The sequence below is a fragment of the Tympanuchus pallidicinctus genome, unplaced genomic scaffold (genome assembly GCF_026119805.1).
Source record: "Tympanuchus pallidicinctus isolate F22 unplaced genomic scaffold, pur_lepc_1.0 scaffold11, whole genome shotgun sequence".
NCBI classification, from domain to species: Eukaryota; Metazoa; Chordata; class Aves; order Galliformes; family Phasianidae; genus Tympanuchus; species Tympanuchus pallidicinctus.
In genome coordinates, this window is record NW_026294627.1 from 23,813,827 (window position 1) to 23,838,522 (window position 24,696).

The 24,696-nt window shown below is 42.3% G+C and overlaps 1 protein-coding gene and 2 long non-coding RNA genes across 12 annotated transcripts in view; 1 reads left to right on the top strand and 2 right to left on the bottom strand.

Moving 5' to 3' along the window:
* Nucleotides 1-11,819, bottom strand: part of WDFY2 (WD repeat and FYVE domain containing 2) — a 63,970-nt gene extending 52,151 nt beyond the window's left edge. Inside the window, exon 1 of the mRNA XM_052670865.1 lies at nucleotides 11,588-11,819. Within this exon, the coding sequence (XP_052526825.1) occupies nucleotides 11,588-11,778 (191 nt within the window). The 5' untranslated portion in view covers nucleotides 11,779-11,819. The remainder of the gene's footprint in view (nucleotides 1-11,587) is intronic.
* Nucleotides 11,820-11,916: 97 nt separating this feature from the next.
* Nucleotides 11,917-24,392, top strand: LOC128074783 (uncharacterized). Of its 9 annotated transcripts, none has more exons than XR_008203454.1 (7): nucleotides 11,917-12,409; nucleotides 13,081-13,205; nucleotides 13,648-13,749; nucleotides 14,808-17,141; nucleotides 17,345-17,449; nucleotides 20,414-22,489; nucleotides 23,868-24,392. It is a non-coding gene; the product is annotated as an uncharacterized LOC128074783 (long non-coding RNA). The 9 variants fall into 9 exon arrangements; XR_008203459.1 differs by having other exon boundaries at nucleotides 14,808-14,885; nucleotides 15,050-17,141; nucleotides 20,414-24,392; XR_008203460.1 differs by having other exon boundaries at nucleotides 14,808-14,885; nucleotides 15,869-17,141; nucleotides 20,414-24,392.
* LOC128074788 (uncharacterized) lies at nucleotides 14,058-21,351 on the bottom strand. Of its 2 annotated transcripts, XR_008203466.1 has the most exons (4): nucleotides 21,326-21,351; nucleotides 17,423-17,495; nucleotides 14,377-14,463; nucleotides 14,058-14,244 (listed from the first exon to the last, which is right to left on the bottom strand). It is a non-coding gene; the product is annotated as an uncharacterized LOC128074788 (long non-coding RNA). The 2 variants fall into 2 exon arrangements; XR_008203465.1 differs by lacking the exon at nucleotides 21,326-21,351 and having other exon boundaries at nucleotides 17,423-17,508.
* Nucleotides 24,393-24,696: the final 304 nt, after the last annotated feature.

Genomic DNA, 24,696 nt, shown 5'->3' on the forward strand with positions numbered 1-24,696 from the left:
CCTCCCTGAGCAGCCATTCCAGTGCCTGACCATCCTTTGAGAGAAAAAGTTTCTCCTAATATCCAACCTAAACCTCCTCTGGTATAACTTCTGGCCGTTTCCTCGGGTCCTACTATTTGCCTGGGAGAAGAGGCCAAACCCTTCTGCACCACAACCTCCCTTCAGGAAGTTGTAGAGAGCAATGAGGTCTCCCCTGAGCCTCCTCTTCTCCAGACTGAACAATCCCAGCTCCCTCAGCCGCTCCTCATAAGGTTTGTGCTCCAGACCCCTCACCAGTTTTGTTGCCCTTCTCTGGACACATTCCCACAACACCCAGTACAGAAAAACACTTTGCCTACATAGTTAATGGGTACATTCTTGTAATTCAGAGATAAATAACAATTCTATTTATTTCTTAAAAAAAAAATATGGCTCTTTAAACCATGTAAAAATGTCTGTGTCCAAAATGCATGTGAACAAAAGTTCAATTTTAGAGTAAGTCAAAGGAGAGACCACAGGAGACAGCAAATGAGGTACACTAAGCTCTTTGTTAGGCTTACCCAAACTTCCTGCTTCTCATCCCAAAGTTTGCAGACCTTGAGCCATTCCTTCATACATGTTCACATCCCTTAAAAAGCCGATGGATACGTTCATTCCTGCTTCCTCAGAAATGGGTTTTAAGTCATCAGAGCTTTAGAAGGACAAATATAAGCAGTGACCAAAAGTGATGCAGTGGATGAAACTAGTTGTGGATGGAGACTTCTTGGCTTGGTTTCCTGTTAATAAAAACTTACTGGGGAAATCTTTGCCAAGCTCACCTCTTATCTACAAAGGAACCTGCTGGGGAGAAGGGAAAGGAAAAGTCCAAGCATCCTAAATCACAGAGGAGCTTTCAGAATTCAGTTAAACTTGATACATTTCCAGAGGTTACAGCATGCAATTTGTTTTTAAACAATCAGTACATTCATAACCCTTTCCCTGGTATCTAACATGGGCTAGCCACAGTATTTGAGGAAAAAAAAAATTAACTGGAAACCTAAGGATCACATCACCCAGTATTCATAGAATTGCTGGTTAACCCAAAAACCCCACCACTGCTTTCAAACAACTACTCCAAATCCAAGGTTTTAAATAAGTAGTGATCCAAGCTACTGTGGGATTTCATGCATTCCTGCTGGTCTTATGCTCCCCCACCATACAAGCAACTACAGAAAGGAAAGAGCACAGAGAGGGGAAGACAAGGTGCCAAACTTCAGCATCACAGCCCCACCAGTGTCCCCTGAGCAACGTTCCCAGATGTTTAATCTGGAGAAATCATGCTTGCAATGGTGCTCATAGTTCCTTGTCTGTCCATGCTTCACACCTTCATCTGCCGCAACACTCCAAGCGCTGCAGCAAGTCAAGTTCTCCATTCTTCAGTGCTTTTCCTTTTTTTAGCTACAAATAAATCTAACATCAACATGAATGTAACCCAAAGGAGTTAGTTCAGTCAGCGTTTATATGGGACTGAGCTTATGATCCTCTTAAGTCTAGCAGAAACATTTACTAGCTGGTATTCTGGAAGCATTATCACAGATTCATCTATTCCCATTCGTTTACTGGCAGTTGCAGAAGTCAGTGAGAAGAGATTTGTTTATGAAGTCTGATTCACTTCCTGAGGGGAAGAGACTGCACTCTTCCAGGGAAATGGATTAGTGTCTATATGTTGGTAATCAGCCCCTTATATATTACATACAGAGCTGATGACAGTGGTCTACCCCACGCACCACAGCTGACATGCTGAAGCTAACTGCTCTCTCCTGTTTGGGGAAACTCAACATACATCTATTCCTATCTGATAACTGCAGCTAAAACAATTTCAAAACTCCTATTACTCCTGACTTTGGACGCAATGTAACCTAGAAAAATGAGGTACTACCATACTTCCACTGCTCAGAAACTGCTAAAAGCTTTAACTGCTAAGTGCAGGTGGGGCAAGGCTCAGGTTGGCCTAACACACACTTCTGGAGCTTAACTGTAGACTCTCCGACTGAATAGAACATGAAATAGGGTCCCATAGAACCAAATAAAATACATCATTTCCCTGATGAAGAAAACATCAACTTTTTGTCTCCAGACATTAAAAAGTCTCGGTCCAAACTTAGGGTACAACAAAGCCAAAGGTGTCCCTTCTGACTTCACAGATACGTTATCTTCTCATCCCTCTTCTTTAGCACCATTAATACAGGATCAGTTTATTCTTTTCCTCTGCATGTTTTTAGCACAAACAGAAGAACTGATAAAAACCTTGTTGTGGTGGTGGATTGAAATCAATGCTTCAGCCCTTGGAAGCCAAATGCAAAGCTCTTCAAAGGCTTTTCCACCTCCCCTTTGGATGCTGTCCTGCAGAAAGCCAAGCGCCCAGAGGCTGCTGGAGTCGAAGCAATGAGACCCGTGGGACAAGAGTGGCACCGAGGGCTGTATGGCACACTGATGGGACGAGCACAAGAGCTCCTGCTGGGCTTCCAACAGAAGTGCAATCAGCTTCTGACAGGAGCTTACTGGTACTGGAGCTGCTGAAATGAAAACTCAGTTCATGAGCCCAACAAGGCATCATGCGGAGGATCTTTCCTGCAGGTCATTTTTACTGTATTTTGCATGCAAAGCTATCTGTGTGCTGTAAAATACAATGCTTTTGCAACATCAGTTCGGACCACCTTTTGGATGCCTCTGTAGCCTACATTTGCTCCAGCAGCATAGTGGGAGGAGAGACACAGTTGTCCCTATATCAAAAATAAAAGCAGGGAATGCAGAAATGAGAAAACACCGCTTAAGTAACATAAAACCCCACAAAGAAGCATTTAAAGATAATTCAAAACATGACAAAAATGGATGCAGATTAAACAAAACATAAGCCATTATTTCCAATTCCAAGGTACTAAAATTCCTAAAGTTTCCAACTCACATAAAGGGCAACAACTAACTAATAAAGCCCCCTGTATTAAAAGAGATTACTTTTCATTACTTTATGTGGCTTTCAGAGATAGGAGGCAACCAGGTGACATAGCCAGGCAATCTCTTTTAGATCCCTGAGTAATAAATGGGCCTACAGGAAAATACCTGGCAGAATATTGAGTCTGACAGTATCTTCTGCCCGAATCTGTAAAGAAAGAAACCTCAAAGTATGCATTCACAGATAAGCATTCAAATCAGAGGACACATACACAAGACAAACTTTGCTGCACTGCTTCATAAAGGCTCAGCAGCAACCAGAATGAATGCATGACAGCAGACTAATTTTCAGCACTTTCCTGCTTCATCTTATCTTGCATAACAATAAACACACTGATTTTCCTCCCTTAATCACTTATATATATAATTTCAAACCATGGATAAGCTAAATAAGATAAGTAGGATAAGTAGGAGACTGTTGGTACATCTAAATCATGAAACCACTGCATGTGGAGGATATGTACCAACGGTTGGAGTTCTGAATCAATCTCTTACCTCTTACCTCCCCATCCTGTGGTACACATTAGTTTGCACAAATGCAATTATGCTTCTGATATACCTTGTTATCTTAAAGTTAAATAAAAGCTTCAGCGTCAACTCAAAATGAGACCCTTCTAGTGCTTAAAAATGCAAGCTGTTTACTTACGTATTTCACAGTGCAGATGCACTGCCTGTTTAAAAATACAAGTAAATCCTTATTTGCTATTACAAATGAATTTGAAGCTGAGGATAAATTCATCAAATTTGTGCTCACTGCTGGAGCTGAAAAAAATCACATTATCTATCACAGTCTATGTGATTCATTCATTCATTCATTCATTCCCCTATGAAGACAGGCTAAGGGAGCTAGGCTTCAGCCTGGAGAAAAGAAGGCTGTGGGGTGACCTCATTGCAGCATTTCAATACCTAAAGGGAGCCTACAAACAGGAGGGGAATCAACTCTTTGAAAGGGTTGATAATAGCATGACAAGGAGAAATGGTTTTACATTGAGGGAGGGAAGATTTAGGTTGAATGTCAGAGGGAAGTTCTTTACAGAGAGAGTGGTGAGGTGCTGGAACAGGCTGTGCAGAGAGGCTGTGGATGCCCCGTCCCTGGAGGTGTTCAAGGTCAGGTTGGATGGGGCCCTGGACAGCCTGGCCTAGTATTAAATGGGGAGATTGGTAGCAGGGGGTTGGAGCTTCATGATCCTTGAGGTTCCTTCCAACCCTGGCCATTCTGTGATTCTGTGATTCTAAACACAGTGATGGCTCTTTCTTTGGTGCCTCTTGAAGAGGGTGCAATGCATTTGCTCTATCATCTGCATTCAGAGAATGCAGCCTGGTGGCAAAATAGGCCAATTCACATTTCTCAGATGTCTCTCTACAGGAAACTGCTATTACACACTGGTAAAGGTCAAAAGCATTGCCTTGTGGGATAGGATCGACCACCACTGTTACTTCAAAAACCTGCTAAGAGCGCTGATCTTTCCTCTCACAGTAAAAAGGAATGATGCACAATTTGAAAAATAAAAGACAACTTCAGATCAAACTTGTCAGTAAGCTTGGCAGAAAAGCTATCATGCTCTCCTACCCAAGGCTGTGCTTTGGCATTGCCTTACATTCAGAGCTCAAATCCTTATAAGTTCCCTGAAAAAACTTGATTTAAATGGAGAATCCACATGGTATGACAAGCAAAGCCCATATGTTCAAAGCCTGGCCAAGGTTAGTTACACAACACTATTTCCTGCTGCCTGACTAAGAGGAAAATTAAAACACTTTTTTTTTTTTAACCCATCTCCACAAACGTTCTTCCTTTAATGGGGATGGAGACTGTATTTTGACCACCCACAATTTTAGCACAGACTCAAAGTTTATCAACTATCTGATATCCAAAAATTCCTTTTGGCCATTATTTAACTGCAATTTCAAGCCAGCAGGCACACAGAAAGTGACAAATACAGAATCCTAAGAGATGCATATGGTTTTGTGATTATGCAAAGCTCCCTCCCTGAGGGGCAGCCTGGCACACTCCCCCTCCTGCTTCTCCTTTTGCATAATTGCTCTTCCCATTCTCTAGGCTTGCTCCAGACATTCACCCAACCCTTGACAGCATTTACTGCATTTTATACTTCATCCCATGAAAGTACAAAGAAACCCATTGTGTTTTCTCTTTCCTGGAATGACCAATGGGGACCGGCTCAGCTACGCAAGCTGCCTGCCCCCATGCACAACTGCACCCACTGTCATCCCAGCATCCATCATTTCCCCAAACCACATATGGACAGGAAACAGACAGGGCTCTTTACACTCCTATTTTGCAAAAGCTTACAGTAGTGACTACCACTATTCTCATCAAGTAGCTACAGAGTTTTATAGGAAGGCACCTGTATCTGACAGACGTGTGATGGAAGCAAGGCAATTAAATACCAAGCCTCTGGAGAGTTTTGTGCACATCCTTTCAAATTCGAGAGGCTCAGAATGCAGAGATGTGCAGTAGCTATTTGTGAAAATGCCAGCTTCTTTCCTCAGGGCACTGCCCACTGTGTATGAAGCTTTCAAAGCTTCCTAGCACAAGAGCAGAGCATTATGCCCTCTCATATTCTCCTCCCCGCTTGTTCTCAGAGATGCCAAGCATATTCTGACCAGACTGTTACAAGCTGTATTTTGCAAAACAAGGAGCAGCAGCAGGTTTTTGGAAGAACTCTGGCATCACATCTGAGTGGTCTTCCTGCACACATTACTATGTGCATGGCAGCATGCAAAATCCTGTGCAGCTGGAGAGAAGAAAAAAAATAGGAGTTTGCCTCAATAGCCCAATCCTTCAGGGCAGGTCAGGCAAGCTACTGACACATTTTCACAGTGCCACAACTTCATATGCTATTTGAGAGCTTCAGTCTGCTAACTGATAATGAGAGGCCAGCCTTACCGAGCTATCAGCTTTATAATCGTTGCAATTCATTTATTTTAAGCTATTGCAGCTATTTAAAACTAAAGCATCACTATCTCCTAGACATAATTAGTTTTAGGAGAAAGACCAACAGGTTTTGTGCAATAGTCCATTTTGAGTTCTATGCCAACTCTGCACTGCACAGCCAGCCCATAACCCCTGTTTGTTGTCCTGTCAGGGGCACAAAGAGGTGGCACTGTGTGATCCCTTCTGCGGAAGGAGCATTGTTCAGCTGCAGAGCTGGAATAACTGCAGAGAACAGCCACCAGGACAAACAGCAGAGCCCGACGGATATATGATGTGCTGATGAGAGATGGGTGTCAACAGACACCAGTGAAATTAAGTTGAGGTTAGAGAAGACAAGGAGAAAGATAAGACCCAATAAGACAGGAGGTGGATGCGCAGTCCCAAAACTTGCAGCAACTCGAGAGCCTTGTGCAGCTGCTGGCAGAAAATGACGCTGCTGCAAGGCAAATGCAAGCTGCATTTGGCAGCTCTCCTCATTTCATACAGAGGCTGTGAGATATGATACATGCATCTACACCTTTTTTAACAATGGATAACGTCTAAATCAGAGAGGGGATTAAAAACCACTGCATCTCAGACTAAAGGCTGAAGCACCTAATCTCCCACTGTACTTTGATACCTAACCACAGCACTGAAGCTGGGTTTTTACAAGCCGTGGTCCAAGCCACGCTGTCATATCACATTTTTGCAGCTGCCACCTTGCAGTTAAGACATGAACTTAATACAGCTGCAGGAGCTGCATCCATTTGTGCATTGACCTACATGAGCCAGCAGTAGCAAGAGAGTGAAAAATCAGAGAGACAAGTCTGAGTCCTTGTGCTTTAAATCTTTAAGTGACACTAAGTGCTCAGTGGAGAGTACCAGAAGGCAAGGTAAACACAGGCTTTGTCAGCCTTCAGTAAATCATCTCTTGATGGCACAAAGCAAAATCACTCAGTACCCCACAAACTGCTGAGGAAGGTACATCATTCCAGCAAGGACTCAGCGAAACATTTTATGTACCAGCCCCAGCATTTTGGCATCTGAACAAGATGCATGTTAGTGAAATCAGGAACAGTCGCTTTTCAACATCTGGAACAATTTCTGATTCCGTGAGGCTTCTGGGCCTTCTCTCAAGCCTCTTGCTAACAATCCACTTCTTTCACTTGAGCAGCCAGCACTATCCTCCACCCCGAGCTTGGTTCCAAACACAGTCATCCACTTGCAACACATCCAAATCGTTGGAAAAGAGAAACATAAACCCTGAGCAAACAAGTTGCATCTGCAACAACAGGCCTCAAATATTTATGTTGTTTATGAGGGGTTCCTCCATTTCCTCTCAATAATTCCATCAGCAACTGATGTTCTTAATCAAAACTTAAAGAACCTCCAGCACAGATGAGTCTTCTTACACTTTTAAAGAGCACCCAGACCTTCTGCACTGCTACTCATACTGCAGTAACCTGGGTGTGAAATTACAGGCTTAGATGATCAATGCACAAACAGCCATCACCGAAATCTGTTCTTGTACCACCTGCACTTTTACTGCAAGCCAACAGCCACAAAGCAGAACGGCTTTCAGTGGAATAACTCTGTGTTTAGATGAGAATTACAAACCCATGTCGCAACCACTGCTCTATGAAGCAATTGCTCTGCATCACTCCAGCACAGAGGAGAAATCCAGAAAGTTTTTGGGAGTGTGTGGTTCGTCACATCTTGCCCAGCTGCAGGACAGAGTGATGATCCATCTCACTTGAGAATAACTACAATGCTTGCCCTGGATCCTGACAAGAAAAGAATAACAAGGAACAAAAGACTGCTTTTGAGGTATTTCAGAGTGGAAAGAGCACACTTCACCCTGTTAGAATGACTGCCAGCAGACGCAAAAGCCAACTTCCATGATTTTTGTCATGTATGTATATTCCCATCCCCAGTGCACTAGTTTATCAAAGTCCAGACTTCAGCTACAGAAGACTCACTCGCTTTTGTATCCCTTAAAAACCCTGTCGATTAACATGCCCAGAAGACAAGCCCCAAAAAACAAAGTCTGCATTTAAAAACCCCAACTTGCAAAACAAACCAAGGCACAGAATTCTGTACAGTTTTCTCCATCTGAGACAAAGACATGAATATGAATGTACATGAACAGCTGGGGCTCACTGCTTCTTATGTTCAAACATGGAACCATACAAAGCCGAGACACCTGAGAACAAAAGGACTTCAGATGACAGAAGAGAGTGGAAAAGGCAGAGATTTCTGTTCCTTTATTTAAAAAATACAGAACTATTTCTTAGGGCATATAGTTTACTCCTTCTAGAAGACTAGAGCGCTTGTTTTTGAGAATAAACTTGAGGGGTTTCAATAACTTTCTATTGTGAACTATGGGAACTTTTACTTCCCATGAATACTTTAAGGAAAACAACTTCCGCACACCACTGCCTGCAACACTGATGTGTTCAAGGTCTGTAGTATGGAAGTTAGCACACCTAAGAGGGCGCAGACCAGAGTTCATATTTATCAGGAAAGCTGTCTGCTTCAGCACACTTCTAAGCTTTTCTCCCTTCCAATACAGCTGGTAGTACCACAAAAAGAAAGCCAGTGGCCTCCAGCCCCTCCTACCACGGCAGCACTGCATCAGCGCGCCAACACCCAGCTGAATTAACACTCACATCCCTGGCAGGCTCAAGGAGTCACAGAAGCATGCCAGTGCCAAGCCCTCTTTGGCAGCGAGAACTGGGTGAGTCAGGATGCTTCTCCCGCCCCGTCCCCATGCTCAGGTGAGATTAGTGATACTAAATCTCCAAAGCACGAAGGAGATGTGTCCCAACTTGACATGCCAGTGACCTACTTTGCAGAAGTGCCCAACACCCACAGCTCCCTATGAAGTCAACAAAAGACAAGGACATACACACCAGTTTTGAAATGGGAGAGCATGCTTTTAACAGAGGAAGCTGGTGAGAGCCTCGGGCCAGCTGTGCACATTAGGAGAATCCCATTTAGATCCATGTGGAGAACTGAGGGCACTCAGTACTACAAGTCCCTCAAGATGTATGTGTCTGTTTGGACGTATGTGTCTGTTAATTCCACCCATTTGCTGATAAGGAAAAGAGCACAGATGAGCTACTCCTTGTAGCTCACCTGCATCAGATATATACATTCCTGGATAATGAATGCTGCTGCTCATTTAACTTTCGCCTTCCTAGACAGGTGCATTCTCTTGCAAAATAAAATTATGTGTTATTCCAATGTAGCTGTCTTGTATAGAGATACAGACCCAACCTACTTTGCCCTAGTAAGGAATGAGCAGTAGCAAGTAAGATCAGAAGGCAATGCATGCTGTGTAACTCATGTGACTCCAACGAGGAGTCAGAAGAGAAAATACAAACACAGATGATGCACACTGAAAAGAAATTAACTCCACAGATAATGTCAAGTTCAGACAGTCTTAATCAACTCCCCTTGAGATTACCTGTTTCCCCATCTATGCCTTTCTCTTTGAAGAACCTCCATACTCTGCATTATTACTTAGTTTTCATTTTATTCCTGAAAACGTGTGTTACGAACACAAGCAATTCAGGGCTATATCATGTACAGCTATGTCTGCAAGCTATAGCTGAAACCACTTCCGCAGTCTTTAAAAACCAGATAAAACCACTGGTACCACACAAAATACAGCCTGGCGGCCAAGCTCCTGCTTTGAAGGATTTACAGTTATAGAACTGTAAGATACACTAAGGAACTCCTTAAAGCAGTGTCTAGCTGATGTGTATGTTGAAGCCCAACTTCAGCATCGATGTATCCAGGCACTAGCTACTGAACAGAGGAGAACTGTCTCCACTGTGCTCCCCAGCCCAAACCAGCACCAGTAACAGTCCATCCCTCCAGTTACTCCTCGGCAAAAGTTTCAGAGCATCTCTCTCATACAACCAATACATATCACAAGCTGGTGAGCTCAGCCAAAACTCACTTACTTCCCTAAGAGACAGATAACATCTCCACAACTGGCCTTTGCAGTTTCCAGGAATCTCTCAAAGCCCTCCACATTCCAAGGCCATGAAACAACAGCCTTAATGCTAACACCAGCAGACAGGTCCAAACAGGAAGAATCTGCAAAAGCAGTGATGTTGAGAGCCTGGTAAATTGTGCTCCAGCCCTAGGTACCCTGAAGCCTCCACGTGGGACTCCCAAACTGCTCTTCCTTCCACAGTTCTAATCTCTGAATCTTCTAACTACAGTAAAAATGCTAACATGGATGGGAAATGAAAGAAAGAGCCATCGATGAACATCTGCACACCTAAAGAAAGAAAAGGCATGATCACAGCTTGTAGCACCTCAAAGATACCACAACCCAGCCCCACAAGCAAGCACTTTACCTTGGTAGTTCATCCAAACCAAACAACCTGTGAGCCTCCAGACACAACACCGTACCTCTTGCTTTGACGGAGTTACCCCGTACCACCAGCAAAACCCCAGCCAAGCATCTGGCAGCACATTCAGCAGCAGAGTTCTTTGCAGGTTTCAGCAGCTAACAGGACTCAGCTGGCCTTCGCTAGGGGTTGGAGGTGGGAGGGAGAGAGGGATGTTCTCACTGAACCAGCCGGTTTGGAGAGAGAAACCTCCAGGTTCTGCTTCCCCGCTGCTTTCCTGAACCTGACATCTCTGGTATTCATGAAGTACAGACCTCTCACTAAACCTTGCCTCTACAAAGAAACACTGACTTGGAACACCAAGCTGCTCTCCACAAACTATAGCTGCTAAAATAACACAAACTAGATATTAAGGTAGGGGGAAAGATTGAATGAGAGACCCAAACAAGAGCAAATTCATTTTATGAACACTTTCTTACAAATAAAACAATTTGGCTGAGTAAGCACTGTTCAGCTTCACAACCAATATGTAAAACGTATAAAGAAAATAAATTGTGGCCATGTAGTGCTGTAAAACTCTGCATCAACTCCCCTTTGCGGAGCACTTGCTTGAAGCAACTCTTCTCCCCTTGCTATGAGGCATGGCAGCTCACTTGGAAACCATAGCTTGGATGAACTTAAGCCATCTCAAATTGGCATGGTTCACGTATCTGACAACTGGCTGGAAATTAATGCACAGAGAGGACACTGACAAGATAAGAGATCCTGACAGATTTTGGGAAAGCTAACAGAGAAATAACAGCAGTCACTCTGCAGAATAACAGGCAGAGATGAACAATCCAAGATGACCCTTGGGAATCACAACACATCAGCCAGCATTGGCCTTTCAAGCAGACAGCTGGGGACACAGTTACAAGCACCTGAGCTGTAAAGAAATTCCGGTTAAAACACTTATTTGTGGACTCTGTAAGAAAAATAAGCTCGTGCTTTGAAGGCCGGCACCTCGTGAGTTCAGCGCTGACACCGCTGAAGGCTGAATTCAGCCTCGGCTCAGGAGAGGACGAGCAGCCTCGGACACGCTCACCCCGCAGCGCACGGCTGAGGGGCCCGGAACAGCGCTGCTTGCAACTGAACTGCAGATCTTATCAACGAGATACGGTATTTTAAACTACTACCGAGAAACACGGAGCAGGGAAAGGGGAACTGGAAGCGCTGTTTCAGCCCAGTCGCGGGGCAAGGTCAAGCAGCGATCCCCGCGCCGCGCCTGCAGCCGCTTCACTGCGGCCAGAGCCCCCGCCGCAGCCCGCCCGCCCGCTACCTGTCCTCGGAGACGCTGATGACCCCGTCCTCCTTGGGCACAATCGCTGCCATGTTCACCACCTCCTGCGAGCCCTCCACTTTGTTGAGCAGGAGGGGCTTGCGGGTCAGAGCTTTGGGCTGCGGCTCCGCCGCCATGGGCACCACCGCTGCGGGAGGACAGACGTGCGGGTGCCCGGCAGCACCGCGCATCCCCCGGGCTGCCCGGGAAGCAGGAACCAACGCGGCGGCGGCGGCACCGCCCCCGAGCCGGGCCCCCGAGGGGCGTGCCGGGCCGGCAGCGGGAGGCGGGGCGAAGGGCGATGGCGGCCGGAGGCGTCGCCGTCTCGCAGCGCCCCCAGGGGACGGGTCCGCCTGCGCGGGGTGGGAAACGGGCGCGCTGAAATGCGCTCAGGCAGAGGTGGCCGTGGGTGCAAGGTAGGCTGCACGCGAGAATTCGCAGTGAAAGGGTCTGCAGGAAAGCAGGGCTTCTCGTATGATGGAAGCAGAAATTCACCTTCAGAGTTTGTCCCTAAGGGAAACGCGATGGGACTCTAGCAGTTGGATTTCAGCAAGCTGCTGCTGCACACTTGCGTTTCCCGTTGGATTTGGTGAGGTCCAAGAGAGTCCAAAGCTCTGCGCTTAAAAAAGCACTTAAGGTGTATACCAAAGGGGAACTTTGATCATCAATGTGGAGGACTCTGGAAAACGATGTGAGGTGTTGAACTGTAGTCTTGCATCATAGAAGTGATCTACTGGGCTGGAAAGCTGGAAAGCTGGAAAGCATTATTTCCTTCTAGCAATCCACAGGAGCATATGAGGAAGGGGAGCCAATTTTTACACAGTATGATAATGATAGAAGAATAAGGAATGGCTTTAAACTAAAAGAGGTTTAGGCAGAAATTCTTTACTGAGAGGGTGGTGAGGCCCTGGCACAGCTGCTCAGAGAAGTCAGGGGTGCCCCATCCCTGGAGGCACTCAGGGCCAGGTTGGATGGGGCCTTGGGCAGCCTGAGCTGCTGGCTGGCACTGCCCATGGCAGGAGGCTGGAACTGGATGATCTTGCAGGTCCCTTCCAGCTTGAGCCACTCTATGATTTCAAGTGCAATATTAAATTCACCCACAATAAGGTGAGTAGTGGCAGTTCTCTAATGAAAAAAAAATAATAATTCAAGCCAACAAAACATTGCTCCTGACTGTCAGTAGAAAAACTGAGGATCTTATGAATTCAGTGAATAGGGATATATTTTTTGTGTCAAGAGAACTGAAAACTAAGCTCCAGGTAATGTTTAGTAAACTGAATGTGTTATGCTAAACAAGGAAGCAGTACCTGCAGGAGCAGAGAGGCACTGAAGCTCTGCTTGACTGCAATACGTGGAGTTCACAAGTGTACTGCGGGGGGAAAGGTCTGGTAGGCAACAGATAATGGCTTGCAGGAAATGAATCTGCACTCTCAAGCTATTTCCCAGAGGATGTATGATTGCATTAGATAACATGCCTTTCTCACAATTCATAGAAGGGAAACTACTACCAGCGAAGCAGAAATGCAGAGCAGCCCTGCTACTACTGTGGATGACCTGAAGTTCTAGGCTGGTCCTACAGCCAGAAATGCTTGCCTTGCTACTTGATGAGATGTGAGAGGTATTTTTTGAAGATGTTAATATAATGGATAATTTTCAGAATAGACATATATCTTAAAAATGTCTTTTAAAACAGAAGTCTGAAGAAATCTGGCAAGGGCTGCTCCCTTTGCAGTTTGTTTGTATTCAAGACTTGGCACTATGCACTGTTAGCAGATAAATGGGGGCTGACTGTATGCAGAAGGCAGCATACTGCAGGGAGACATACAGTGCTTTTTGTCCAACAGACTCCTAAGGAAGTGAGTAAGGGGGAAAGGAGTGTCATAATAAGCAGAGGCATAATAAGAGTGACATAAAAAGCAGGTTCACCATGACTCCTATGCATCTTCCAAATTAGCTGTTGATTTTTTTTTTTTTTTAAATTCTTTTTTTTGTCATTTGCCTATTAAGGTGTTACATTTTCCTATTTACCTTGCCTCTCCTGTATCTTTAAACATTTTCAGACAACACTTCTCCTTCAAGATTTAAGATACTGTTCTTCTGGAGGAAAACACTGTAAGCAATCTGAGATGCACTGTTTGTTTGCATCTCCTTTTTCCAAAAAGGTGAGGGAGAAACTTTTCTTAGTGGCTATGACACAGTTGTTGGGGTGCACCTGTTGAATGTGGGTTTCAAGGGCTGCTACTAACTACATGCATTTGGATGAAAGCCAAGTAATAATATGCTGAAACAAAATCTATGCTTTATATAAAAATTTGGGGTTTTTTTGGCAATAAAAACCCACTGAAAAAACAGTTAAAAAGAAGCCAAATCCACAATGCAAGAGGTGCTCCAGTGGGTGTACAGACAGTCAAGATAAAAATTTTCAGGACTTATATTAAAGATTAGCTTTAATGGTGACTTCCTCAGCAAGACTAGAAAGGCACTTGAATAACAGAAAATTAATGGTGTCCTGAGGTCTAGTATATCACTTTATGTGGTGTCAAAACCTGTGGTCAATGCTCTAATCTCCCTGATCAGGTAGGGAAATATGCTTGAGATAGTCTTCCATGCAAAGCAGAGATTGAATGGCTCAGAGAACAAAAAGTGATGCTTGAAAGCTGTGGAGGGTAGGAAGGAAAGCAGTGAAAAAATAAGAAGATCTCAGAGTAAGCCAGGAGCCTGTAGCGTACTCCTGTGTTGTACCTGACAGGCTAGGGTCATAGTGATGGAAAATAGATTGATGAAATTACCAAGATCTGAGTGGTTTTCCAGATGTACAGTTGTCACACGTAATCCATCCGAAAATGATTTGCATTTTAGAATCAGTCTTCTTACAACTACACAAATTAAGGAACAAAAAGACTTCAAGTTAGAATAGCTATACTCATAACTTTAATAACTACTTACAGAATCAAACTGAGGGTAGTTTAGAAAAGCGTTTCCCCTCCAAAAAGAAAAAAGAATCAAGAAAAGAAATCTTACAAATACTGCTTAGCAGGTTTTTTTCCTTCCATTTTCTATCATAGCTTTATAGCTAAAACACATGGATTAAAAAGTATTTCTAAGATTATGTCTTGCAGCTAAATTAGAAGCCATGAAAAGCAAGCTTGTATACTTTTTCAACATTCATGAAAAGTACAGAATTAAAAATGATTCTTGTCAGGTATGTATTTTTTTGCAGGTACTGCCATGGTATGCTTGGAATATTTGGACTTTCCTGTAAGAATCTATCTGCCAGTAACACAGGCTGAAAAACGAGGTGAAAAAAACACTTAATTGCTATCAAATTAATACTTCATCTTTGTATCTTAGTGTCATTTTCTATTACTGTGTATTTTGGTATGCAACAACAGTAAATGAAGCGTGCTTCTCTCTTAGATTTGGTTGCTGTTTTTGTTTGGTTGTTTGTTTTTGTTGGTGCAGGTTGACTTTCATCAGCTCTGGATGGAATGGAACTGGCCTACCTGCCTGCTTGTAAGACTAGACTCCATGTTCCTGTGCTGGAAGAGGACAGAGGAGCTCTGGGAAAGGGCACTGCGCTGTTTTGAACTGGTGTGCTCACACACCGTGGAGCTGCTTCCATGCCCTCATATCACACCGGAGCCTTGGTTATTTTCTGCAGATTCTCCTCTGCAGTCTGGTTCGAAGCTTGTGAGCTGAAACCAGTTCCACAGCTTCCCTGGCACTCTGCTTTAAAAGTTGCTCTCTGGCTCCATCTTCTGTTTGCTGAGTTTTGTTTTTCTTTTCTAGCTTTGGTATAGCAGGGAGAGATTTTTCTGAGTTTTATAAAGTGTACTTGTTTTAAAAAGTAGGTAATTGCTTCTTGTGTGACAGTTGTGACCATCAGGTGAGCAGGTGGCCCATGGGGACCTGGGCTTTCCCAGCTCTACCATTAGCCCTGGTTTTAGATACTTGTTTCTGCCAGGCTGTTACTGCTGGTAGAACCAGAAGAAAACACAGCCCCAAAAGCAGTGTTTTCCCTTTTGGGTAACTGTTTTGCAAAATGGTGGCATGATCTGACAACACAGTGACACCTTGCAAACCTTTCAGCTAGAACTGGAAAGCATTGGGGCCACCAAGTAGGAGTGAGATGACTTCAATAAACAGCTTGAATTTTGTGGATACTAACAAAAACAGTCCTTTAGTTGAGTGCTGAGCAATTATACATGTGTAATATTTATAATACCAGGAACAAGCTTTTCATAAAGAAAAAAAACCGATTTTCTGTTGATTAAATTTTAGGCCAGAAGACATGCCCCTGTGAGCTGTGAAGTAAACTGATTGCGGTTGCTCTCACTCTGCAAGAGGAACTAATGTGGGAGAGAAGCTGCGCTCTTCCCGATTCAGAGCTTAGTTTCAAAAGTGCTCTATTGACAGCGAGCCAGATTTCAGCTTCCGAAGCCTCTTCCTCAATCACCCATGCAGAACCAAAGGGCTTGTACACACAAAAGGTAAAAACACTTGGCAACAAGTAGAGGCACCTCTCAATAGCCATCAAATGCAGCAGCGGCTTACTCCTGCCCATGATTTTCTACTCTGTTGGTAAGCTAAATGTTTTATCACTTTATACTACATGGGATTTACTGTTTCTTCAAAGCCTGTAGCTCAATGCAACTGCAAAAAATTTGTCCTTAAAATTCTCTCCTTTGCAGTTGCCTCTTTTGTCAGCAGTGATAGCCTTCATGAGATAGTTACTAAAAAATTGATTTCAGATGTTACATCATTCTTAGAAGCATGTGGGAAATAGATATGGATCCATTCTTCATATAGAAAGGCAAACTTCACAGAGCACCAAAGGATTCAGTGGGAAATACATTTGCCCATCTTCCTCAAAAATACAAACTGTTGTAAAACTACACTCTTATTTTGCTCCAGATATTTATCATTCATTCAGTGAACAATACTGCCTATCACATTTCTGATAACAAATCCTTCTTGTTATTAGTTTTATGTGGGCATTCAGAGAATGGGGACCTATCAGAAATCAGATCTGCTGTATACAGAAGTTCTGAAAAAAAGAAAGATTAGCTTTAAAACATACGCAAGGCACTATGCATAGCACCTTGCTGAGAAGAAGTGCACTAATTTTTAGCTGCCATGTAATTGCTGTTGGCTTTGTAACTGACTGTGAACATGTGAGAACAAAAAAGTGATGCTGTGTCAGTGTGTGGGCTGCAAATGAGAACTCCTGGCTCATGCATTTTGCCCCATAAGCAGTTCTGGCATTGTATGCAGTCTTATTGCTGTTTCCTTTGTCCTCGCTGATCCAGCTATAGTATCACTCAAATTTTGGGCTTCCAGCTTGGTGTCAAAAATCTCTGTAATTTAAATCACTGCCTTTTTGGTGGAACACTCTGATCACTAATTCTTATAAGCTCATTATTCTTGTATTTTTCTAGGCCTCAGGACTTCAGAACTTGTTCTAGATCTTCCTTCTCTGTGATACTGAAGAATCAATACATTCATATTCTATTTGGAAAATGGATTAAAGTCACCTATGTAACTTGGTTAAAAGGTAAATAAATGTATCTTACACAGGCACAAACAATACTTTGAAAGTATTTGAAAACTTTGAAGCATTTCCGTTTTCTTTTTTTTTTTTTTTCTAAAATATACAGTTAAGAACATTTCTAGGGAATATCAAAGAACACTTTTTTTTTTTTTACAGCAGCTTGTGTTTTTTAATTATTTTATTTTTCTTTACTACCAATCACGCAGCCCTGGATTTTCCTAGGACAGCAAAATACTTTCAACCAATTGAGCATATAGAAGTCAAAAAGATCAAAAGAGTACTACCTTGGACACGAGAAGAAGTTTATGAAGGTGAGCAGTTTTCTTGAAGTTGAACCCTTTCAAAGATTACTCCTTACTGCAAATACACAGAAACCTTCAAAGTATACAAAACCAGCATGAGAGTCTTATTAAAAAAAATAGGTAGACCCTCACCATTAATTTTTTTTCAACTCAACCCTGTAACAGCAAGTTTATTTAAAAGCTTGTGTTTTCTGAACCAGGGTAGGTGAACTTTCCCTTTCAGTGGAGAAGAATTCTGAAAAACCATGGAAGTTGAAGCGTGTGCAAGAGCTTGTGACTCAGTACCATAGGGCTTTCTGAGGAGTTAAAAAAGAATCCCAAATTGTTCAAATGGACTCTTTCAGGTCTTATTCTGTGTAAATGTTATGAGTCACCTTCACTTTAGCAAGTAAGTCAGCATTTCTGGCCCTTACTGAAGCAAGGAGTTTCTCAGTCTGTAAGCATATACATACATTCCAGTGATGCTAGATGTAGATGGGCACTATTATAGACAGTGTTGTGAAGCATTTAGTTCCTTGACTGCCTCATGACCCTTCCTGATCAGCATGATTTTTATTCTAGATAGATTTCAATCCAAATATCTGATTGCCTTGAATATCTTGGAGTAAATTCATAAGTCTATAGTCAGAATCTACAGAGTACACTTTGATTTTGAACTTATATTCCTACCAAAATCAGTTTTGGCTGCTTTGAGCATATGATTTTGGAAGAAGTGTGGGTACGCAGGCAAAAAAGATCTATGAAAACAGGAAAAATACTTCTTATTTTTAAAACAGCAAACACTCTAGAGACAAGAGGCCACACATGTTTGAAAGGGAAAACCAGTTATTCAGTTACGTTCTCATCTGTAACTTGACGACCTCCTTGTGTAAAAATACTATCTGACAATTACCTCTGTAAAGACTGAAGAACTGGTGAATGCCTATCTTGTACCTCTGACAGCAAATGAGGAAAGTCCAAATGGGGGAAAAAAAGTCCTGGGACTGACTGAAAAAAAAAATGTTTTACATTCTCACAAGTTTAGATTAGAAGCCTGATGTTCAGGCTAAATGGCACCAGCATAGCCTCTGAATTGTATTATTAATATCAGCACGAGGGAATTTTCACACACAGGCTCTAAATAAGGTATCAGTGTCAATGAGAAAGGCACTCAAAAAGATCCATATGAGGCCAAGTGACGCTCTGAGGTCAAAAGAACTCATCTGCTGTGTTAGATAAGTTCCCAGTAATAGGAGGGAACAAGGTGATAGTTATTTTTTACTGAACCGTAGCAAGAAACACCATAAGAAATGGCCATGTAAGTGCTTCTTGAAGTGCTTGAATGAGAAGACCTTGGATAAAGGGCAGACAGTAATCATGAGCATGTAAATACCCTCTGTTGTAATGAGTGAGTGTTGGAAAGGAGTTTCCCAATTTGAAAAGCCACAGGGCTATGCACGTATTTACGTATATACTTAAACATGTTGAAAACATAAAATGAAAAAAAAAAAATGCTTTCCCCAAAGCCAGAGAGCCTGAGGCCATATATGCAGCAATGAGTTTTGCCCTAGGACAGGTCCACCTCTATTGGTTCACAGATCCTCTCTCTTTGTTTTTCAGACCTTGCCATTTCAGTTTCAAGGCCAAACAGGTAGCACACTAACATCACAGAACTAAATTACCTTTTTCCTCCAGTAAAGCCTGATCATACAAAACTGTCTATGGGAAATGGTCCATATTCCATGTTTTCCTCCAACCTGTGTCCAAATAACTTTTAAGAGAGTCCTAAAAGTCATAGTGCCAAAACTGCCAGGCAACATGCTCACAATTCAGTTGTTAGAGCTCCGCATAGCAGTGCCGAGCATTGGCCTTTTCAGTTTACCAGTTGCACAGCAAAAGACGGCAATGACAGTGCTTTCTAATGGGATACAAGCACTACAGAACAATAGCAGCTGACAAAGAAAATTGGCTCACCTTTCCAGCAACCAGTGATCAAGAAGAGCACAATCTCTATCTGGAGATATATTGCTCATCTGGCTGCTAACCCTTAAATGAGGGAGAGGAGCAGCAGACTCAGAGTCCACCCTGTTCCATCACTCAGGTGCATTGCTTGCAGCTGAGCTCCCTGGGTTAGCCACACCTTCTCACCAATGGTTCTCAAGCATTGGTTCAGGCTGTGACCTGGCAATTCTACTGCATCACTGTAAATGTAGCTGATGATTTTTTTTTCTGGAGTTTTAGCACCTAACAACAGTTTGGCTACAGTGACCCTAATGCCATTAAGAGCAGGTATCAGCAAGACATCTACTGGGCTTTTCTGCATGTGTGGTGAGGGTCCCAGGCAGCTGCTCAGGAGTCTGAGTGTTGTTCTTGTGATGCCAAATTCTCCGAATTTTGTCATGGATACTTCATCTACTAACAGATAGAAAAGAGAGAAATGTATCAGTGTCTGGTGGTATGCAGCTACCAGCAGTACAATGAACACAACCCCCAGTGAGAAGCCAAAATCCAGATCCTTCCCAAGGGAAATTAATATGATTTTGCACTAAAAGCTTAAAGGTTTGTAAAAACCTTTTCGTGTGCAAACAGTCCAAATTCTCTCCACTGCAACTGAAGAGGCAGAAAAACAGATGACAAGCTAGGACAACTTCTCAGGACTAGGTCCTGATCTGAATGGTGATGTAGGAGGAAGGAACAGTTGTCCAGCTGCCATGCAATGTCATAGTGTGTGCACATTACTACTCAGGGCTAATCTGGTTCCAATGTCTCAAAACCCTCTTGTAAGACTACATTTGAATATACATAAAAGTGACAGTCAAAGTTTTTCCTACTGTGGATTTTTCTAACTATTGAACTCTTTAACTCTTCCCCCAACTTAAGGGTTGACTCTGTCAGCTCTGTTTTGTTTTTGTAGCAGTGCTTTTTCTTTAAAATTATATTTTGATTCATTTCACTGTATTCACTCGTGTCTTTTTTTTTTTTTTTTTAAACCAGAAAAAATGCAAGTATGGACATTTATATACGAAAACATACATACACATAAAGATTCAATGGAGAATGAGGGAGAAATGCCATTTCTTCTAGCCAAGACAATTCTCAAGGGGAGATTTATACACTTTTTATGCTTTGTTTTTTAGAAAGCGGTTACATGCTGTCCTAGTGCTGACTAGCAGAAGAACTAAAAGTTCTTGGACCACCAGCAGCAAGAAATCACAGAGTTGTATTTACAGAGGCCATTAATTGTCCAGACTGTTGGGTAACAGATTCTGATAAACACGGATCATGATATGGTTCTTGAATTATGCAGAGGATTATTTCACAATCCAGAAAACAGAGAATTCAAGCATAGAAATAGCCATACAAAACATCTTACTGCCAGCTGGGGAGGAATTTGCAATAACATCAGAATTACAGGAAAGTTCAGTGCTACTGACAGTGGTGTGCTGGATCACTCTGTGTTGATAAGGAACAGCTTTACTCAGTGGTCACAGTTACAGTCACATACTCCACAAAGTGACTGACATTATGGCAAAATGGGCCATAGCAATTAGAGGAATGTTGTGAAAAAAGCTAACTGGACAGAAGTAAAGCCTGCAAATGTCTTAGTGAAAACTACTGTAAAATATGTTGCTACATGGGTAATAGATTTCAATATAAAAAAAAAAAAAAGGTACTTAGGAAATGATGAGCAGATGTAGCAGTGGGAAAAGAAAAAAAAAAAAGCACTATGGTGGAAACAGGCTGGAGCATTCCAAATGATACATAGTTAAAGCACAACAAATCTTAGCTCCTCTTGAGAAAGGAATATTGCCCCTTTCCCGGTAACTTAACTGTTCAGTAGAGGACCACAAGCGAGCCCAGTACTGCTGCCCTTTACTGTAATCAGGTTAAAGGGCTGTCACTTACCTCTGAAATGGGAGCTCAAGTGATATCTGTCAACCTTTGGAAGATTTGCTGGATCAGGAGTTACTTATTAGCTGCTGCTGAAGTCAAGCACAGAGCACAGCCAATCATTGAAAACACAGGGAGTGAAGACTTGTCATCTTGTCAAATGAGCAGTTTCAGCTTTTTTCTCTCAGCCAGCTGTGGAGAGCCATGCTGAGTATCCAAGATAAAACATCAGGAAAAAGATATTGTAACTGATGAGATAGAGAGATAGAGATAGAGTAACTAAAAGATGAGATAGAGAGAACCTGAAATAGAAGACATGAATGAAGAACTGATCAAGGAAAATGAAATAAATTGGGGAAAAAAGTCATGATACTGTGAAAAGGGATGCAATGTATGTCACACTTAAAAGCCTAGATTTGTCTCCTTTGAATTATTAACCTCCGTCTTCCTACAAGACCACAGTAATGCAGATCAGTGGTAGCTGAGTATTCACAGCTCACATAAACCAGTCAAACATGAACACATACAACAGTGTCAGGGCCCTCACAAAACAGAAATAACAGCAAATAGAAATACCTCAGGAGATGGAAGGAGCAGGAGGATCTCAGGGAAAGCATTACACTCAACGCGCAACCAGCGTACACAGTGTACTTTGCCATAACTGGAGAAGTGTATGCTTAGCATCAGCATGAATTATGGGAAGGGATTTCTTGGACTTTTCGTTTTGGATCAGTGTTTGGAAAATAACCATAAACTGTATATTGACTTCAAAATGACTTACCAACAGGAAAATATTAGAACTGATCCTGAAGTGCTCAAGGCTTTCCGATTGCAACATCGTGAAATTCAAAGCCATCTGCAACAACAAAAGAACCCATTACTGACCAAGCAGCACTGCTGGATGAAGAGTGTTATTGTGATGAAGAGTTACACGTACAATTCAAGGTTCATTACAAGCTGGTCTCAACTCTCTTCTAAAATTTTCCTTGTGAGAAATGCTTTTGTGATTTCATCTTGGTGAGAATTATCCTTTTATACTTTTCAAAGCAATGTTTTAAGTGTCTTTCCTTCCCATTTGGGATTTTTCTGCAAGAAGTCGCTTTCTGCAAGTTACTGCCAAGCAGATTTGCCCACTGTGGACTTGACTTTGCTGCGCAAGATTTTGGACCTTTTTAACAAGTAAGTTTTGTATCAGGGCTTCAACATTCATCTGAAAGCAGAAACAAACCCAATCTCCTTGTATTTTAATTGTATCTTTTGCATAACGTGCTCAACAAATAGTCGTAAACATCTAGCCAAAGGTGCTTTAAGTCAGGGAATACAGACAAACACATTTCTTCCTTGGATGAAAAGATGCTTTGCTTTTTATCAGGTTTGTTTTATTCTAGAATACCGGTGTCTTCGCTTTATAGACGGCCTTTGTAGAGAGTTCCAGTTACTTGTTGAGGTTTGATAAGTTTTCATTAAATGCTAAGTGGCAAAAGGCAGCCCAAGAGGCATTTATTCCATCTGACACCAGTCACATGATTTCGTAGAGCAATCAGTTGCATCTTTCTTTTACAGTATATTCTGTTTTGGGGCAGTGCATAATAATCACATTTTGAGTAAAGGCTGGATAATAAATTTTACCACGTGCCAATACTGTAAAGAAAAGACTCCTAGCTCTCAAATACTGCATGCAGGTATGGTACCTCAGTGGGATACACTTTAGGGATGAATGTATAATTCTGCCTTCTAGTTTATTATGACCATACCGATTACTCTGGCCATTCAAAATAAATAAAATAGACCTCGTTGTTTTGCCTCCCTGCAAAGCCGCTTGTAGAATATTTTTAGCTGTAACCACTCCATGCTCCAAGCCGACTGTAGCAGCAATTGGTGTTCTTGCACCACTTGATTAGTTGGATAAATTCTGCATGCTCATGTCTGGGATCCATGGCAATAGAGTTACGTTGCTATGCTATGAAATGTGCAGGAGGGTGCAACCCTTCAGAAGGGATATGATTTCTGGAGCTGATGAAACTTTGCAGCGTAGGCAAGAAAGAATGCTTAAGGCAACAAACAAAAGAAATCTCTGGAATGGTGACAAGTATCACTCAGGTTGGTGGGTATAGGCAGAGCACCCATCTCTCAGGGAAACAGCTATCTGGAAATTGTTAAAAAATTATGTTGCGGGCAAAGATTATCCTAATTCTGTGCTGGACATCTGAGAAGAGAGCACATGGCAGCAGCATGTATAACAGGTATTTATGTGAAGGGCTGAATTAACCCATCGTGATTCATACAGGAGCTTTTAGTCAGAGCTAGTAAAGTGAGAAAACTAAAAGCCAGGGTTCTAACTAAAAGCTAAAAAATAGAGATTGCTGCAAGCAGTCTCTCACAAACTATCTGATAGATGTAACTATTATTTCTGGCCTTACTGATGACAGGATTTCTTTTTTTCCCCTGGCACAATAAGCAAAAGTATCCTCAGACCTGTTGTTTTAAAACTCTTCCTGTTTTCATGGCCTGGGAAGAGGAGGGAAGATGAGAAGTCTGTACCTGTATTATTCCCTAGGCACTGTGGTACCATCAGGAATCAAGTGGACTGCTGCTGCCAGCATCTCAAAGATGAATAAATTCAAGAAAAAGGAGGTGGGGAAAAAGAAATAAAAAAAAGGTAAAAATACCTATGCTTTCACATGCCAGAGAGGTTTTCTGTTCTCTTTGGGTCTTGACACTGCTAGCTGAATTACCCAAGAGACTGAATTTAAAAGCTTGGAGTTGTGACAGGTTTTTGTTCTTGACCAGGATCCTACCTGAAGTGAAAGGAGCAATGTAACACATCTGGAAGGATACATAAGGACTGTAAATCTACTAAAATTCTACTGCCTTATTAGAACTGTAATCTTGAAATGTTTGTTCTAAGCAGTTTTCTCCACGTTAAATTTAATATTTCCCTAAAGTGCCAAATAGAAAAGGCTCTGCTCTGTTAAACACTGTTAAAAACGTATGAAGACAACACGTAGCCCAGAAGACCTTTCAATCTAAGGCCAGTAATACCAAAGGAAAAGCAGGTATCAAATAAACAGTCTTAATTTGATTTTATCTTTCTCTTCTATTCAGGTGCCTTTAAACCTTTCTATCATTAATTGACTGACTTCCACTGTCACAGCACAGATGGTCCTCAAAGAGATTAGTTTTTCCTCAGAAAATAATCTTACTATGCACTTCCATCACAACGCACTTTTGAAAAGCTTAAGTACTTCACAAATATTCATGAACTTCATCTCTTGGTGCCCACATTCAGTCTGGACAGTTAGAAAACAAACTATTTCAAACCATCCTAACACCAATTTCCTTGAAATTCCACATTAACTATTCTACCCCTGGATGGCAAACTAGTG